This window comes from Cololabis saira, chromosome 20 (genome assembly GCF_033807715.1).
Source record: "Cololabis saira isolate AMF1-May2022 chromosome 20, fColSai1.1, whole genome shotgun sequence".
Lineage (NCBI taxonomy): Eukaryota > Metazoa > Chordata > Actinopteri > Beloniformes > Belonidae > Cololabis > Cololabis saira.
The window spans coordinates 28632401-28650670 of record NC_084606.1 but is presented as its reverse complement, the minus strand read 5'-3'; the positions used below and the strand labels follow the sequence as shown (position 1 = coordinate 28650670).

General features: G+C 41.0%; 1 protein-coding gene across 1 annotated transcript in view; it reads right to left on the bottom strand.

Moving 5' to 3' along the window:
* Window positions 1–14974, bottom strand: part of dhx15 (DEAH (Asp-Glu-Ala-His) box helicase 15) — a 30180-nt gene extending 15206 nt beyond the window's left edge. Inside the window, exons 1-6 of the mRNA XM_061710738.1 lie at window positions 14786–14974; window positions 9560–9893; window positions 7365–7558; window positions 6802–6961; window positions 5394–5612; window positions 1934–2101 (exon numbers count right to left, since the gene is read on the bottom strand). Of these exons, the coding sequence (XP_061566722.1) occupies window positions 1934–2101; window positions 5394–5612; window positions 6802–6961; window positions 7365–7558; window positions 9560–9893; window positions 14786–14790 (1080 nt within the window). The 5' untranslated portion in view covers window positions 14791–14974. The remainder of the gene's footprint in view (window positions 1–1933; window positions 2102–5393; window positions 5613–6801; window positions 6962–7364; window positions 7559–9559; window positions 9894–14785) is intronic.
* Between the last annotated feature and the right edge of the window lie 3296 nt (window positions 14975–18270).

Below are 18270 nucleotides of genomic sequence, written 5' to 3'. Positions count from 1 at the left end.
TTTTCAAATTGCAAAGACTCCAACGATCCACAAAATATAGATGTGACGGATTGTTTTTTGTTGGTTTTTTTTGGTATCACACTGCTTAAATTTGACAGGCTATTAGTATCTTCACAGTTAATGTCAGCCTGATCTGACGCAATTAGAGAGGCTGCAGCGATGAGTCAGTCATGAACAACATTCTCTATAAGCTGTTGGGGATGAATGTTTGCCCATTCCCAGGCAGTCATGATATTTTGGTATTCTCTCAGATGCCGGGCCAACATCACAACAGCGCAGGTAGAGCTACTAGTCTGATGATGAGGAGACTGTCATGCAAGAGAGAGGAGCTCTTTTGTGACCAAGCTGTTCTATAGGCCTTCCAGGAGCTCTATGAAGGACAGCATACCTTCATGCTTCTTTACTTCAACCCGCAGACAGCAACACTGGCATAACAAAGGTCGAGAAAGACGTGGAGGGCTGGTGAAAATCCTGTCATAATACTTTCGTGCTAGGAAAGCTCTTATTCTGAGGACGACGCTCCTAAAAAAAAAAAAAAAAAAAAAAAAAAAAAAAAAAAAAAAAAAAAAAAAAAAAGGTGTGTTTCTACTAGTGCGGGGGTCAGCAACCCGCGGCTCTTTAGCGCCGCCGTAGTGGCTCCCTGGAGCTTTTTCAAAAATGTTTGACCTTTTTTTCTTCCTTTTTCCTTTCCAATATCGACATTTCTACTTTTTTCTCAACTTTTCGACATTTCGACTTTTTTCTCGAGATTGTACTTCAACATTAATCTCGACATTGAGACTGTTTTCTCAACATTGACTGTTTTCTCGAAGTGCATCATGAAAAAAAAATCTAACCCCAGTTATACCTAATAAAGATACATGCAGCATGTGTTGTCTTCATTCTAAGGCTTATACAAGACTTTTCATTTTTTGCGGCTCCAGACATATTTGTTTTTTGTGTTTTTGGTCCAATATGGCTCTTTCAACATTTTGGGTTGCCGACCCCTGCACTAGTAGAAGTTCTGGGTAGATTTTTTGGGGCAGGATCATTGATGCGCCTTTCCATTACCTGCAAAAGTGGCCTCCAGGAACCTTTAAGAGGACAAAAACATTCCTGTAGTAGGAGAGGTGCTCAGATTGACCAACAGGAACTGGCGTGGGGTCTCAAAACAAAAGTAGCATCTGTTTTTTACTTGTTTCTTATTTTTCGTCTCCTTTTATGCTGCTATCCATTTGCGATCAGCAAAAGAAATGTGCATTACCGCCCCCTTGTGGTTGGGTGTGTGATTTGTCCGTCAACGTGTGTGGCGCTACAGTGTAATGGAGACATGTCAGCTGAAGGGGCTGAGGAGGCAATCGGCCCTGTAAGAGGTTCCTGTCTGGTGGTTTTACCCTGAATCCCTACAAATGAAACACACCAATATTCTTTGATACTTTATAGACTTTGTACTTCTAGGAACAACACTTTGCTGCAGTTCCTGCGGTGCGAACACAAAAAAACAATTCTCAGATGATAAAAGGTCCCTGTGGTCTTAATAAGAAGGTCCTCAACTCCTCCGAGTGTATGTACAGCAATAAAAACCGTGTCTTTAATCAGCCCACACCACACACACCTTTAACGTGGTTTGAGCTGTCAGAGGTCTCCGGCCTCGTCTCTGAGCGACAGCAGAGCCGGTTCTAAATGTAGTGATAAAAATTAACAAGGATGAAGCCCTGTCCCGAGCTCAGAGGCCATGAGTAATACCCCGGTTATAATTTAGAGCAGAGAATTGCATGCTGACAAAGGCAGCATATGTTGTGTGCGTCAGTTCTGCATTAAGCTGAGAAAGGGAAAAAAGTTTGAGTCCCTACTTTCAAGCTTTCTTGCTTTACCCTTCTAACTCCCCATCTGGCATTCCCTTACACTCTTCCTCACGCCTCTGAAGGTTTTTATAGCAACAGGGGTGCTATACCTTCCTTCCAATGGCACCATTTGGTTTATTGGGTGGGGATGGCTCGAAGATCCTCTGCTGCTGCTGCGGAGGCAGGGTGGAGTACAGCGGGATGGTTTTCAGATCACCAACTTCAGGTCCCAGGTCGTCGACCTCCCGCTTGATTCGCTTGCAGGCTTCATCAATTTCCTGAAAGATGAAAAGCATGACAATTAATCCCCGTGTCACTGGCGGATGTGAATACATAAAAACAAACAAGTTCTGAGCGACACCTGGCCAAACAATAGAGGTGGATCGGGGTGATAGAGGAAGGATAGAAAAAGGCAGCTGGGAAAATGGTGGTACCCTGCTAAAATACATTTGTTCTAACTATCGTTCCATCTGATGGAGGAAATTAAACTTGGACTGTAGCATGCTTTGCTGAGCTCCCTGTGGCTCTGTTGTCAAATGCAGCAATCATGGAAAACACAAGGCGTGCACGCTCAGAAGCCACAAACACGCGGAGCCAGACACACTCAAACAGGGTTTATTATTCCACAGTGCAGTATTGTAGAGAAGAATGTGATATGAGACTGCAGCGTTGATGCATAACCAGTGGCAAATCATGGCAGATCAGTTTAGTGAAGCTGAACGTTCCAGAGCCGCTGGGTTGGCAGACAGCGACTGCGTGCAGAGCCAGGAATAAGAACACATGATAGTCAACACAGGGGCAGAGCCCCTTCTCCAGAGCTGCATTATAAATGTCATGATAAATCTACTAACTATGCTACATATTCTTTACCCTCCCCTTCCCTAAAAATAGAACATTTCTTTCATTTTACTCGCTTCTCTGCACACACACATTTCATTTGCTCATAATTGCAGAAACTTTTAACCAGTTTCTAGTACAAACCACACAACAACAGCTTCTTCTTTCGAAGCAACTCCCACCGTTAAACATTTTATTGTTTTCCAAATAACAATCATTTAATCTTCATGAAGCTGCAGATCCTTTATAATACCCTAATGCCTGTGCTGTTGCACCACCTGCAGGCCCACGGGAGCAATGCACTAACTTTCCAAAGAGTCACAAAGAAGGCACTAATGAGCAGGCTGCCTAATTGCAAAGTTATTTTATCAGCGTTCGTGGACAGACAATGGGCGATTTCAGAACACTTTATGCTTTCCATTTATCATTAAGTATTTATCTTCTGGGTGATTGTTTTTCTGTGTTTTTTTTTCCTTCATTAAAACATCCTCAACTTAAACTAGTTTAAGGAAGTCTAACCCAGACTATGTGAAGCTGCACTTGCCTTGAAATGAAAAAGCAGCCCAATTACGTTTCCTACTTTCCGTCTGGACCGCAAAACACATTATTAGCCCGGTTAGTCCTCTTGTTCATCACATTAAGTCAAACCCCGCTGATGGCCATGTGCCTCTTAATCAACACGGTGACAAGTGGAAAACGGTAAATCTGAATAGATTGGTAAAATTAGCTTCAGTATTAATAGCCTATCAAGCTTCTGGATGCAGCAGCTGCCATGAAGAGGAAAAAAAAAAAATAAAGTACTGCCTTGCCAAAGTGCTGAAAGCAAGCTGGCTCCGTTTCCCCAAGGGACACGGGGACAAAGCATGTGCGTGGACGCTCGTGTGTGGACGCATAGGGGCGTTCGTCCGGTGTTGGGAATCTGTCCACCAGCTCCGACTGCGACCCCAGAAGCAAGAGTCTCCAGCCAAGCTAACAAGCGACACGTTCAGACACCCTCCTTGACTAGCAAACAACCCCCCACCGATCCTCCTGTTTTGATGTCGGCTGCTGAGGGGGAAGCTTAAATATTAGAACTTATCTTTGCTAGACAGCTGTGATAAGTTTCAACTTTCTCGTTTGGAGCTGCTGCTTCAGTTCCATTTGTTTATGGAAGCAAAATCTCTCTGAGAGAAACTGGAGGAGAGGGGGGGGGTGCCGTCCTGCACATTTGCTTTCCTGTGATACAAATTAAAGAGTCAGATAAAAAGAATCTATGGCTTTTCCACGAACCTGCCTCTAAATCATTAGTCTACTTCAAAGTTGCTGCGAGACTGAAGAGGTTAAGAAGCGCTAGAGGGGCATAGTGCTGCACCCTTTGAACAACCATCTCTGCCAGACCTACCACACATTAACTTCTTTAACCCAATTAGGAGAGGGTGATAATGAACTCGCCGTGGGAGTGCTCTCAGTAATGCCTAAGCTTGACGCAGCATGGGAGGGTGGAATATAAATCAACAAATTACATCTAGCTGCAGAAAAATCTTTAACACGCTGCCTGCAAATATCCCAGACTTTTGTAGTCGGTCATAAGAGAGACTATTAATGTTTCTGGCCTTCCAAACAGCTGGGATACTACTTAATCTAAAATCAATTACCCATCCTCAAAGGAGACCACTTCAAACGCTGAGTCCCCCCACCCCCACCCAAATGACTTTATCATGTTTGTAACAAGCTGCATATCGATTCTGTTTTGACAAATGAAAACTGACGCAGGTGTTCTTCAACAGTCAAGCTGGTGTCAAATAACGAATAATTACTTGGAATAAATAACCAGCCTTAAAAGTGACGAGGGAGGCCGCAGAGATGACCGCGGGTGTAGTTACATCTGTGCGAGGTGTAAATGCTTAAATCAAGTCCAACATATCCGTTCAATTTCTGCCAGTGACATTCTCCTTTACAAGGGCCCGCGATCAAATGGGCTACAGCACCGTTTTGTCAAAGTGCTGGCAGACAAATCATGCCAACGCAAACACTGCTGGATCTGACAGGCTTCTTCTGTCCACTGATCAGAAGATTAAGACATTTGTTGGTGCTTTTTTTTGTGTGTGTGTGTGTGTGTGTGTGTGTGTGTGTGTGTGTGTGTGTCCACCCAGCTGTGACCAAATTCATCACTTCGGGCATGGACCCTGCCCTCCATTACACATCAGTGGACAACATTTGCAGGAGGCGGGGGGGAATAATAAATGACTTAATTTTAGAGATTTGTGGAAAAGGGCAGAATCTGGGTCACTCTTTTTTTTTCTTTTTAATCCTGATGGTTCCCACACAGCCACAGTCACTGCATTAACATCTATCATTGTGGTGATAAATACTTTCAAGTGCAGGGAATGCACATTGTTGTACCCGCGTATTTAGATTAATATGCAGACTCCTAGCACTGGTAATATATATAAGACATGAAATCAATGATTAAACAATTTGTATTTTTCCAGCACAAATAGTTGCTGGATGAGGCTGCTTAAACATCAAAATGTCCAGCTCTTCAGTCCTGCTTCAATCGTATTAAGAGCTCTAGACAACCCTGCCAGGGACAAAATGTTACTATTTTTGAAGTCTAGATGGTTTATGCATAATTAAAATCAACAACAACATGAAATCAGTCTTTTAAATGCATCTTGAGGACAAGTTAACTGTTAAGATACAACAAGGATGATCCATGTGAAACTGTTTCCATTAACTTTTAAAAAGGGGTACCTCTTGCCCAGTGAGGAAAAGAAGAACGTCCCCCTCATCCACCTCACACATGTGGAGCTGGATCACAGTACGAATGGCTGCCTCCAGGTAGTCTCGCTCTGGTTCCGGCGTGTAGAAGATCTCCACGGGGTGCGTGCGTCCGGGGATAGTTAACAGCGGGCAGCTGTCAAAATACACTTGGAATTTACCGGCATCCAGCGTCGCACTCATGACGATGACCTGAGCAGACAACAACAACAACCAAAAAAAAGTGTACAGGAAATAGAGTTTAACATGTTTATGAAGCACTGATTTTTCATATAAAAATAAAAAAATAAAGGCAAAGGCAGCAGAATGTAACTGTCTGCTGTGATGAGGGTGAGCACTCAAGAGAAAAATCTGTTAAAATTTTAAACAGCTTTATGTTAATTGGGGATGCAGACAAATACTAAGTAGACAAGGATGGAATTAAATACAAGGACAGACGAAGAGTCAACCAAGCTTTACGGCACATATAACGCACTGAATCCAGAGTTATCGGGTGAGAATACTGGCACCAACTAAAGATGGTGTCTATGTTGTACAACTATGTAAAACAGTCCAAATGGCTGGCCTATACATATGTATGACAGTTCTTGTTCCTGATGTCGAGTACGAAATGTTCTTTCCAAAACCATTAGACAGTGTACATTAGGATTCTGATGGGAAACATGTCTCCCACTTTCAATCTAACATTTTCAGGGGCCAGCGTCTCCGCATCTCGCTTTCCGCTCGGTGAGACATCATAATTGCTCTTAATCAAGGCAAATTAAACTTTCAAATTTGGTGAGCGATAGGGATGAAGGAGATAGGGGGGCGTGGGTGGATGATCATTTCCAATAACCTAGACCTCATTTAACAGTCTGCAAACAACAATCTAACCTTTGATTCCACACTGACAAACAACTAGTCATTATCCATCTGCTTTATGAAGATTATATCTGGCACACTCTAGCCTATAAAACGTCTGTCTGCCTCTGTACTTATCCTGTCCACACGGACGGGTGCTGTTCTCCTCCTGGTTGACTGGCTTAAAACGTGGGATGGCTCTGGGAGCAATCTCTGCTCGGTGCGGAATAGATGCGCATTTATGAGTCTAACACCAACATTTCTATTTCCACAAAACATAAACAGCTATCAGACACGGGGACACTGTCAAAAAAATGTGACTTAAGAGAACTGACACAAGACGGACAGTCACTGAATTTATTTTAGGAGGGAAGTGATCTTAAGGGCTCTCAAATATTTTCCCAGGCATTACGAGAAGCATATTGGTAGAGACAAAAAACTGTAAAATAAATCTACGTGCTGTCAGAAGAAATGGAATAACCGATTGTGAAATAATGCCCACAAGGGATGAAGATGCTGAATAAGCTCGGGAGATTTCTACCTTAAGGTCAGACCTCTGGCGGGCTACTTCCTTGAGGACCCCCATGAGGATGTCTGTTGCTAATGTGCGTTCGTGGGCTTCGTCCAGGATGATGACACCATAACGCTCCAGCAGGGGATCGTTCATCGCCTCCCGCAGCAACATTCCATCTGTCATGTACCTGCGCGAACAAAAGGAGATGCAGCCAACGCCGGTTATATCGTGCACAGAGGCTTTGTGATCAGGTATGACTCTTGTCATCTGAAAAATTATATCAATGGTTAAAGTAACATTTTCAGCTTCCCAAAAGTTCAAATGAGGCAACATTTTCTACATTTTTCAATCTCTAAACTATCAAATTAGTAAGATTAACATCAAAATAAAATGTTAGTGAGTTGCAACACTTAAAAACCCCAGCTCAATAAGATAAGGACAGGACAGTTAAGTCATTAATTTAATGAACAACCTGCAGATTAAACTGGGTTTAATATGTTAACCGTTTCCATTATAACCTTTCTATTAAAAATCCAGCTGTGAAATGTTTCTAAAAGGGTTAATTGCAGTTTTAAAAACCTGCTTCTTACTTGAGCACAGTCTTGGCAGAACTGCAGTCCTCAAACCTGATGGAATAGCCGACCTCTTGACCCAGCATCACATCCATCTCATCTGCAACCCTCTGAGCAACGCTCATGGCCGCCACCCTCCTGGGCTGGGTGCACGCCACAGATCTCTTGGGTCCTGCCATTGACCGCACCATATCCACACACCACTGAGGGATCTAAAAGACAAAGGAAAAAGAGTTGTTTTTTTCTTGTTATTAGCCACAGAGCATTTTAAAATGAGGGGCAGAAAATACGGCACTAAACCACTAATGAATGCAGTCCAGTCGATTTGTAGATGACCTTAAATAACGACAGCAAAGGGATTAAACTTCAGATTACAAAAGTACTCTTTGGAAATGTATTCCTCTTGTTTGGTGTCTTAGTCGCTTTCTCATTTTCTATTCCCTTTTAATTCTTATTTTTGAGTATTCTGATCACTTCTACCATGATAAATTCATCGTTGCTGATGTGTGATCTAGTTGCATAACCGATAAGCAGTTGTCACGAATGGCAACCAAGGAAGGAGTCAAAACTTACTGTGGCTGGTTTTTGCAAACAGCAGGGACAGAAGACCCTGAGACCTATACAACGCTTCCTAAAAGTAAACAAATATTCCTGGAAATTACATTTGAAACCGTTTTTTCAATTGTCCAATAGCATCCAATGGGAATATTTGCCGCCGTCTTTCTTTTTTAAGCTTCATCAATCAGAATAACGATCCGATCCATGGCTCAAGACCTGTGATGTGATCTGAACCAGGAGTGTGATTTATTACAGTCATACTGTATACGTATACACTTCATGGGGCTGAATTTTAAAAATCTATAGCTATCTCGTATCGATCAAACTTCCTTAATACCAATGAGTATCAAAAGACTGTCATTCAATACCCGGCTTTGATACATCCTGGAGACATTGTCTCTACTGTTTAACGCTCAGTGAAGCGCCGCAGTCGCATCGTCCCAATCATCCAACGCTGACACATATCTGAAACACGGCTCTGGAAGCACGATTATTAGTAAGTTCCTGTGCAAAGCATTGGAGCGAGTCGATGTGGAAGATTCCTCCACGCTTACTCTGTCTAACACCAGTGTTGTTCAGTCTGTGGTTTTGTGTGTTTTTGAGCAAAATAAAAGTATATCTCCCTCTGTCATGGTGGTGGATTTATCCAGGATGGATCGAGTTGCTGCTCCACTGGACTGCTGACATCTGCTTTGTGAAGATTTCAACCCCGTACATCTGGCTGTCACCATGAGTAGCTACTCTGATAATATCTTAAATATTGCGGATGTACAGTTACGATATTTTTTGACTTTTTATTCTTATATTATTATTTTACATATCTGCAATTTTTACTTAAAATTGTTTCGCACTGAGCACAGGAGAAGCTCTACAATTTCGTTATAAAATGTATTATGATAATAAAATGCATTCAATTCAATGAAGTAAATCACGGTTTTTGTTGAGGTTTTTCTCCCCCTCTGTGGTTCAAACTGAACTTTTCATAAACTGAACAAACACGCACCCCGGGAGTAATTTTACAGTTTTAGCTTGAAGTATAAAAATGACTACTTACTTTATGTTTTGTTTGGGTTGGCCAGTGCTTAGATGGATAACCTTTGTTTCTTGAGTTGGATCTTTATTTCTTATTTAATTCCAAGAGAGTAAAAAATAAATAAATAAAAAAAATACTTTTTTTAAATGTGACTTGAGCTGTGTTTACAACTACTGACGTTTAACGGGGCCGAAATATAAATTAATTTAAACCACATTCTGTTGTCTGTTTGTTTTTCCATCAAAAATACATAAAATTTTTCAACAATTCCTAATTTAACTTCCAGTATGATGAAACAAATATTAAAAAAAAAAAAAGCCATTAAGAAACTAAATATTTTAAAATTCCCAATGAATGTAGGCAAAACTTTTTTTGCGTTAGCATCATCACAGCACAAATCCCTGCAGAATTAAACCAATCCACTTCCTAGGTGTATGGATGATATTTTACACTCGCTTGAGGAAAAGCTCAACCAGTAATTAATCCTAACCTTGTCTCTTGCACGTTTAAAGAACAGACAGCTTTGCTTATTCAAGAATACATTGAAGCACTTGAGTCAATGGATATGACGTTTTTCTGTAGACTACTGCATTTAAAAATACCACATATGCTCTCCGTCTACCTGCGTGGTCTTTCCAGAGCCTGTTTCTCCCACAAGCACAAAAGACTGGTTCGTCATCAAGATTTCAGTGAAGCGCTCTCTGTACTCCCAGACAGGCAGCTGCAGTCGTTTCTTCAGGATTTCATGGTAGCGAGGTGTGTGGGGCAAGTTGGTGAAGGGGTTTATCTTCTGCTGATTGGAGGACTGCATCAAGAACCCAAAACTGGAAGCAGCCGGGCTGACGGGGACCTCGGGTGCTTTCACGTTTCTCTCTCTGTCTCTGTCTCTTTCTCTGTCTCGATTTCGATCCCGGTCCCTGTTCCGATCCCGATCACGATCCCGGTCCCTGTCCCGCCTAGGGGGAAAGACAAGTGAGGTTAAGATTAGAAAAGGCACTGCAATACATACTACTGCATTAAGGCTCCAATTAAGCCAACATTAAACCACGAGATAAAAAGGTATTCACATAACTAAATAGAAAACATGGAACAATCAGTGCACAAATGTTAAATAATGTCAAGTTTTTTCTGTTAAAGATCAAATGGAAAAGGTTACTGCACATTTTTCCCATTGGCAAAATCAGCCAAATCAAGAGAGACATGCAAAGGTCAAATAAATGCTCAAAGCATATTTTTTGAATATATATATTTAACTCTTTCACACCAATATGTGTACACAAGTTATATTCTCACATAAGCAGGAAAACTCTGTACATAGTGTTGAGTTTAATAAGCTACGAGCCACTAGTGGAGTGAGGCTAGCCACTCACACAGAAAGTGTTCATCATCAAATGTTTGTAGGTCTGTCACAGCTGTTACATAACCACCTGGTTGAATTTATTTGAGAGGACAACAATATTATTAAATAACAGCAACAATTATGCAATCACCTGTGGATTACAAAAAAACTCCATAAATTAATTGTGCTTTTCTCATTGGTTGTGGCTTAATAGCAAAGGAGAGAAACCCATTGCTCCCCTTCATTGACTTGACTTTGACTCATTGATGTTTTGTGTTAATGTGCTTAACTTTCACTGCAGATAAGACTGCATTTCAATTAGCATCTTTTCACACACCCGTAACAGATTTTTTTCAACAGCCACCGTCTTTCTGAGCTCATTCCGGCTTTAATCAAACAAAGACGGAGAGCTCAGTCATTTGAAGAATGTGGAAATTACACTTATTGAAAAAGTTACTGAAAATACATCAAAGTTAAATTGAGGAGACTTTTTGGGGGGGCGGGAAGGACTTTTAGCAAAGTTTGTGTCCTCCTCTTTGGGTCCCACATTTGTGTAAAGGCCTGATTCAAAAATAATAAATAAAAAGCGATGTAGTGAAAAGAGGAACATAAAACATAGATGAGTGTGTTTTTGATTCTATTTGAGAAGTCATCAACATAGCCTATACAGCAATGATACCAATGCCAGAGGCGATCAGCTCTGTTATGATCTGTGTGGCAGCTGACAAACCCACTACATGCTCCTCTAAATCAGAGATTCTCAGCTGGTGTGTCGGGACCCAAAAGTGAGTCTTTTTCAGTGGGTTGCAGGCCCTTGTCTCAGAGAAAGGTAAAACTTTCAAGTAAAGCCACATAGTTTTTAGCTTTTTTAGAACTACTTCTCAGTCGTTGCACTTTATTTAAAGTATTTCGAAGGAAAACACCATCTGAGTCGGTAAAAATGGTTGTCGATTAAACATTTTCTTTGTTCTGTCAGCCTCATTTTTTAAAGCTCAATTAAATGAGAATAGTTTTACTAATAATGTGCTTGTTACATATTTAATCAGTGTGCATTCAGATAAAGTTATATATTTTTGGATCTATTCGGTTACTGCACTTTATTTCACATTTGTGCATGAATGCACTGTTAATCCTGTACAAACTGAGGTTAGAACTGCCATTAAATAAATTTGAAGAGTTAAAATGTTCCTCAATTCAGGTTGCAGCTCCTCATTAAGACTTGATGATGGGTCCCGGAGCCAGACCAGTGGCCTATAAAGTGACAAGCGTGGTTTCAGACACAGCCACGGGCCGACCTTGGGGTAGATCTGCAGGGACGGCCATTCCGGTGAAGATTGGCAATGTTCTAAATGTTGCCGTCCATTTGTGAATAATCTTTCCTGCAGTAGAGCGTTAAACACCCAATTACTTGGAAATGTTATTTTATAATCCTTCCCTGGTTGCTGTGCAGCAAGGTTTCTCTGCTTACACATTTACCTCTTAGCAATGTTTTTAAACAGACACCTGAGTGCTCCAGACAAGCAAACTGTCACAACATATGCTTTTATAGAGGTCTGCACACCTGCCGGTGATTAATTCATCAAGAGCTGATGATTAAGAGCATCTGCTAGCTTTTAAATCCTACAGAAGCAGCATTTTTGGATTCATTTTTGACTAGTAAATAACAGTAAAGTGAGAAAAGTTATAGGCTGTTTTTATTTTTTGTTTTAAGCCGTTTAATACCCAAGAGAACAAAGTCACCGTGGCATATTAGTTTTACTGTGTTTTACACACAAAGAGGGTATTTTCAAGCTTGAGTTATGGTACGCGTCGACGCAGACCACACGCCGTCACTGACGTGCACACCTCCCGAAATTTGTAACTACGCGTCGAGGCCAACGCAGACCACACGCAGACGGAAAGGGCTGTGATTGGTTTCGCTTGGAAGCAACGCATTCTCAGTTTCCGGTTTGAAGCAGTCGTCAACTTTCAGCGCTCTTTTCTTCGTGTATGTGTGATATTTTTGGTTTTGTTTTTTTGCACAATAGTTGTCCTTATTTCTTTGATTTACTGTGACCGGAAAAAGTCAGATAAACCATTCAGGAAAAGATTGCTAACTAGCGGTTGCGGGGGGTATTGCACCGCGACGAAATGGAGTGACGGAGAAGTCCGAAGGGTTCACGACGACGTAACGGTGACGGCGTGTGCTCTGCGTTGGTTTGACGCAGAACCATAATCCAGGCTTCACTTTCACATACAACTATTGAGACACAGTGGTTTATTAACTTGCTCACAAGACCCCCAAGCTGTTGCTCTGATGAACTCGCAACACTCAGAGTAATCAACCACTCTTCAACAATTATTATAATATTAATAATAACCACAATCATATATTGTAACAATGCACCTTTCAATAAGATAAGATAATCCTTTAATAGTCCCACAGAGTGGAAATTTGCAGTGCACCTTTCACTTAAAAAAAATGTATATATGTTAATAAGAGCTGTCATTTGTCTATTTACTGTACAGTGAGCGAAAATAACCGGAGTCAAATTCCCTGTCTTGTTTGACCTGACTTGGCCAATAAACCTTATTGAAGTGATGAACCTGATTCAAATGGCAGGGTTGGAGTGAGCCTCTACAGGTGTGGAGACATGGTTTCACACTGTATACATAGCTTATATAAACAAGCATGAAGACTTGAGAGCTGTGCAGCAATATTAGATATTTAATGCGGAGATACTGAAAGAAAGCAGCCTACTCGGATGCAAGCACCAGTGGCATTAACATAATTTACTGTGGGGAAGCTGCAGGCGTCACACTAATACTGGATCAGCGCTGCTTGTCATCTTTAGACTATTTCCCTGCCATGTGCGACACTCAGCATCACAAAGTGATGTCAAAAGCATGGCAGCAACTTCAGACAGGACAAGTAGAGGGGCTGGCCTCAATAGGAGTTAAGTCCAACTTAACCAGACAGAGCAAACTAAAGTAACGAGTCAGATCTGACTGCAACGAGCTAGATCTGACTGCAACGAGCTAGATCTGACTGCAACGAGCTAGATCTGACTGCAACGAGCTAGATCTGACTGCAACGAGCTAGATCTGACTGCAACGAGTCAGATCTGACTGCAACAAGCTAGATCTGACTGCAACGAGCTAGATCTGACTGCAACGAGCTAGATCTGACTGCAACGAGTCCGATCTGACTGCAACGAGCTAGATCTGACTGCAACAAGCTAGATCTGACTGCAACGAGCCAGATCTGGCTGCAACGAGTCCGATCTGACTGCAACGAGTCCGATCTGACTGCAAAGAGTCAGATCTGACTGCAACGAGTCAGATCTGACTGCAACGAGTCAGATCTGACTGCAACGAGTCAGATCTGACTGCAACGAGTCAGATCTGACTGCAACGAGTCAGATGTGACTGTATTGAGGTAGATCTGTATTAGGGCTGGGCGATAGAGATTTATGGTACGAGACAATATCGTTTATATCGATATAGCTTTTTTTATGATTTTGATATAGCTTATTTTGTGACAAATTGACATGAATGTTTTATTTGAGATTTGCACAAATGTTTTGTTATTTGCTGTCAACTGTCAACCTCAGTGGAAAAGTCTGCCTGTTACTGTCTACATTGTATTGATAGCATACTGTATTTTAATTTAATTGTTATGCAGGAAAGGGATATTTGTTTTATTTTATTCAAGAAGCATTTTTATTCTATATATGCAGGCAGTTTATTTTTATTTCATTTATTTTATACATGTTGATATTGTGCAGACCTCTGTTAATAAAGGAACCTGTGTGACATTTGGACATTTGTATTAAAACTGACTGTTTTTTTAAGGGTTTGCCTCAGAAAAAAATGAAGCTAACAGAGATGCTATGCTATAATGCTTTGGGGGAAACCCCAATTATGTCACAGAAAAAATATCGATATATATCGAGTATCGCCATTCAGCTAGAAAATATCGAGATATGACTTTTGGTCCATATCGCCCAGCCCTACTCTGTACTGAGCTAGATCTGTACTGAGATAGATCTGTACTGAGGTAGATCTGTATTGAACTAGATCTGTACAGAGATAGATCTGTACAGAGCTAGATCTTACTGAGCTAGATCTGTACTGCTACATACACATCACCAATTATGAAATAACGTTAGTTACGTAAACAGCACATTGGGATAACCAATTCACAATAAACGTGATTTTGCTCCTAATCCCTATGCAGCGTTATTAACCACCGCCAGTCTTGTATTTTCATCATGAAATGTTTTATTTGATCCGAGCTAATGCTAGTTTGTAGCTTAGCGTGCTAGGCGTTAGCACGGCTAGCTCAGAAACACACACACACACACACACACACACACACACACAAGGAAACGCCTCGACAAGGTTAATGTCAGACAGAACCCCCCACGTGTAGACCATAGTCCCCGCACACGCCGACACCTGCGTGTCTCCAGACGGGTCATTAATCCACCAACGTGCTCCTGCCTAATGGCGACCGGAAGCTCTTACCTCATCGTTTTTATCCTTCAAATCGATCAAAATAAACTGAAACCGTCGCAGATTCCGTGGAGAGGACCGGGGAGCCCGTGGTCCACTGAGGTGGTCCTGGTTCAGTAGCTGCTGCAGGTCCCGGGCCGAGGGGAGTCTGCTCAGTCTGCTAACAATACGGAGCTGCGCCCGCCAACACACGCGCATGCGCACACAGACACACACAGGGCCGCCCCGAGGGATTCTGGGTCCCATGGAAATGATGTTTGCAGGGCCCCCCGACAAAGATACCAACATCTTTTGGTGCTAGTTTTAGTGTCAAAAGTATTCACATTCATTACTCAGGTAGAAGTATAGATACTAGAGTTTAAAAATACTCCTGTAGAAGTTGAAGTATCAACTCAAGTTTTTTACTCAAGTAAAAGTATAAAAATACTGGTTTCAAAACTACTTAAAGTATACAAGTAAAAGTAATGTAAGGGGAAAAAAGCCATTAAGGACAAAAGCCATTGAAAATGAATGTGTCTTAGTATAATGCAAATATATTAAAGAACCATATATGTGTACTATTGAGCATTAACATGTGTTTCAGAGAGCAGGAGATATGATGACTAGTTGCCTATAAGTATTGTAATGGTGCAAAAAGTCAAACTTCAGAGGCATGTTATCATTTATCCTAACCTTTATTGGAATGTACATCCAAGTTTAGTTGCAGGAATCTGAGGGAACGGATGTAAGAACAAAACTGGACAAGAACATCTGAAACAACCACAACCAAATTCACTCTATCCGGATGGAGCAATTTAACTGGATAGTTTTTTTTTAAAGGCCGACATGAAATAGAGTAACGAGGCTGTTTTAAAAATGTAAGGAGTAAAAAGTACAGATAATTGCATGAAAATGTAAGGAGTAAAAGTAAAAAGTCTTATGAAAAATAATTACTCCAGTGAAGTATAGATAACCAAAATTTCTACTTAAGTAAGTTAACGAAGTATTTGTACTTCGTTACTTGACACCTCTGGCTAGTTTACATACAATTATGCATTTTAATGATATTTTTGACTATTATTACCATGCGCTGCAGCGCGAGTTCTGACTCAGACCAGAAGGAGAGCACACATTAGGCCCATTTTAAAATCCTTACACTGGCTACCTGTTAGTTTTCTTGTTGATTTTAAAGTTCTTTTATTAGTTTATAAAGCGCTACATGGGTTTGCACCAGAGTATATTTCAGAGACGTTTTTATTCTATGAACCAGGAAGGCCCCTCAGATCCTCTTGAAGATGGCTCTTCCTTTTTAGCTGTTCCACAGAGTAGTACTAAAACATTTGGTGATGCTGCTTTTAGCCACGATGCTCCAAAACTGTGGAACAGCCGGTGGTTTTAAACGTAGACTAAAAACTCATCTCTTTGGTCTAGCTTTTATGTAGCATCAAATTTTATAGTTTTATTCTGTTTAACATTTTTTAGAGGTATTTGTTTTATTTATTTACCTATTTCTTGTAATGTTTTTATTATTTATATTTTATTGTTGTGGACGGATTATTTTTTAGCCTTAATCCTTTTACTTTTATCTTTTTTTTTTCATTTTAATTAACTATATTGCATGCCAGTGTGCATTGGTCTCCCAGTTTTAAATTTTTTGGTCTCCCAGTTTTTATTTTTTTTATTTATTACCGTACGCTTATTTTTCAGTCAAAATGTCAAAGCATTTTGTATTTCATGTACCTGGATGAAAGGTGCTATATAAATAAAATGTGATTGATTGATGTTTGTGAAATAAGAACAACATGACTACACTGTCATCATTTTCTGTCTTAAGCCATTTAATACCCAAGAGAACAAAGTCACCATGGCATGTTATTTTTATTATGTTTTACACACAAAAGGGGGGTTTCTAACTTTCACATACAACTATTGAAACATGTGGTTTATAAACTTGCCCAAAAAACTGTTTCTTCTACCAAGCTGTTGCTCTGATGAACTCGCAACACTCATAGAGTCTCAGAATAATCAACCACTGTGCAATAATAATAATAACCACAATTATATGCTGTAACATGCACCTTTCAATAACCATGTCTACCGAATACTGCTGCACCTTTCACTTTAAAAAAAAAAATTGTATATATACTGTATGTTAATAAGAGCTGTCAGTTGCATGCGCGCACGCACACACACACACACACACACACACACACACACACACACACACACACACACACACACACACACACACACACACACACACACACACACACACACACACACACACACACACACACACACACACACACACACACACACACACAGAGCTGGTGCAAGGGATTTTGGACCCCATGAAAATGATCTTTGCAGGACCCCCAACAAAGCTGGCAATTCTTTTTGGTGCTAGTTTACATACAATTATGCATTATAATGATATTTTTGACTATTATAATATATAATATAATAATTATAATAGATTTTATTTATAGAGCACTCTTCATTCAGGGAATCTCAGAGTGCTTACAAGATTAAAACGAGTTAAAACAAGTACAGGAAAAGGTGAGTATCAATAATCATTTGAAAACTCAGAGACAGAGAAGCGGCGAACAAACCCGCCAGCGTCCTCTCCTTTCTACACTCCTTAACAGTGAAAAGCCTGAACCTGAATAGGAAGGTTTTCAGGCCTGTTTTGAAAGTGCCCAGGTTCTGTGGGGCCCTCACCTGGGCGGGGAGACGGTTCCACAGCCGTGGTGCTGATGAGAGAAGGCTTGGTCCCCCATGGTGCAGAGTCTTGTTTTTGGGATTCGGAGGAGCAGCTGCCTGTACATCTGAGGGAACGGGTTGAGGTTTGTGGAGGGATGAGGTCTGGTAGGTATGGGGGTGCGTGTCCATTGATGCATTTATGGGTGAGTAGCAGGATTTTGTAGTTGATCCAGGAGGAGACAGGGAGCCAGTGCAGCGTGTGAAGAAGGGGAGTGATGTGTTCGTATTTACGGACTCTCATCAGGACCCTGGCAGCGCTGTTCTGACATGTACTGTAGGGGAAGAACTGAGAACAATCTTACATAAATAGGGGGAGGCTTTCATGTGTTGAAGTTATTGTTACCAGGAAATTGAAAATAAAATATTTGTGATTATATGTTAGTTAATAACTTAGCATCATTATTTTTTCTGCATTATCATTTCATCATCATTATGGGCCTTTCTGGCCCCCCCTCAATCATGGGCCCCTTGAATCCGTCTCCTTTACCCCCATCTTTGGCGTCCCAGCATACACATACTCATGCACACACTTGCACAGCTCCCGTCTTCAGTTCACAGGTTTACCGTTGCCAAGTCTGTCTTATGTCTCAAGCAAACCCTCTAAATGTATTTCACGATGATAACTATGCCAAGAGACCACGTGACCTAAAGATACTGTAAATACAAATACAAATGTGCTGCAGCCATTTTTTTCCCGTGTCATGTCAGTATTTAAATAATTGCGTGTGAGATTCGGTGAATGTTGTTTGGAAGAT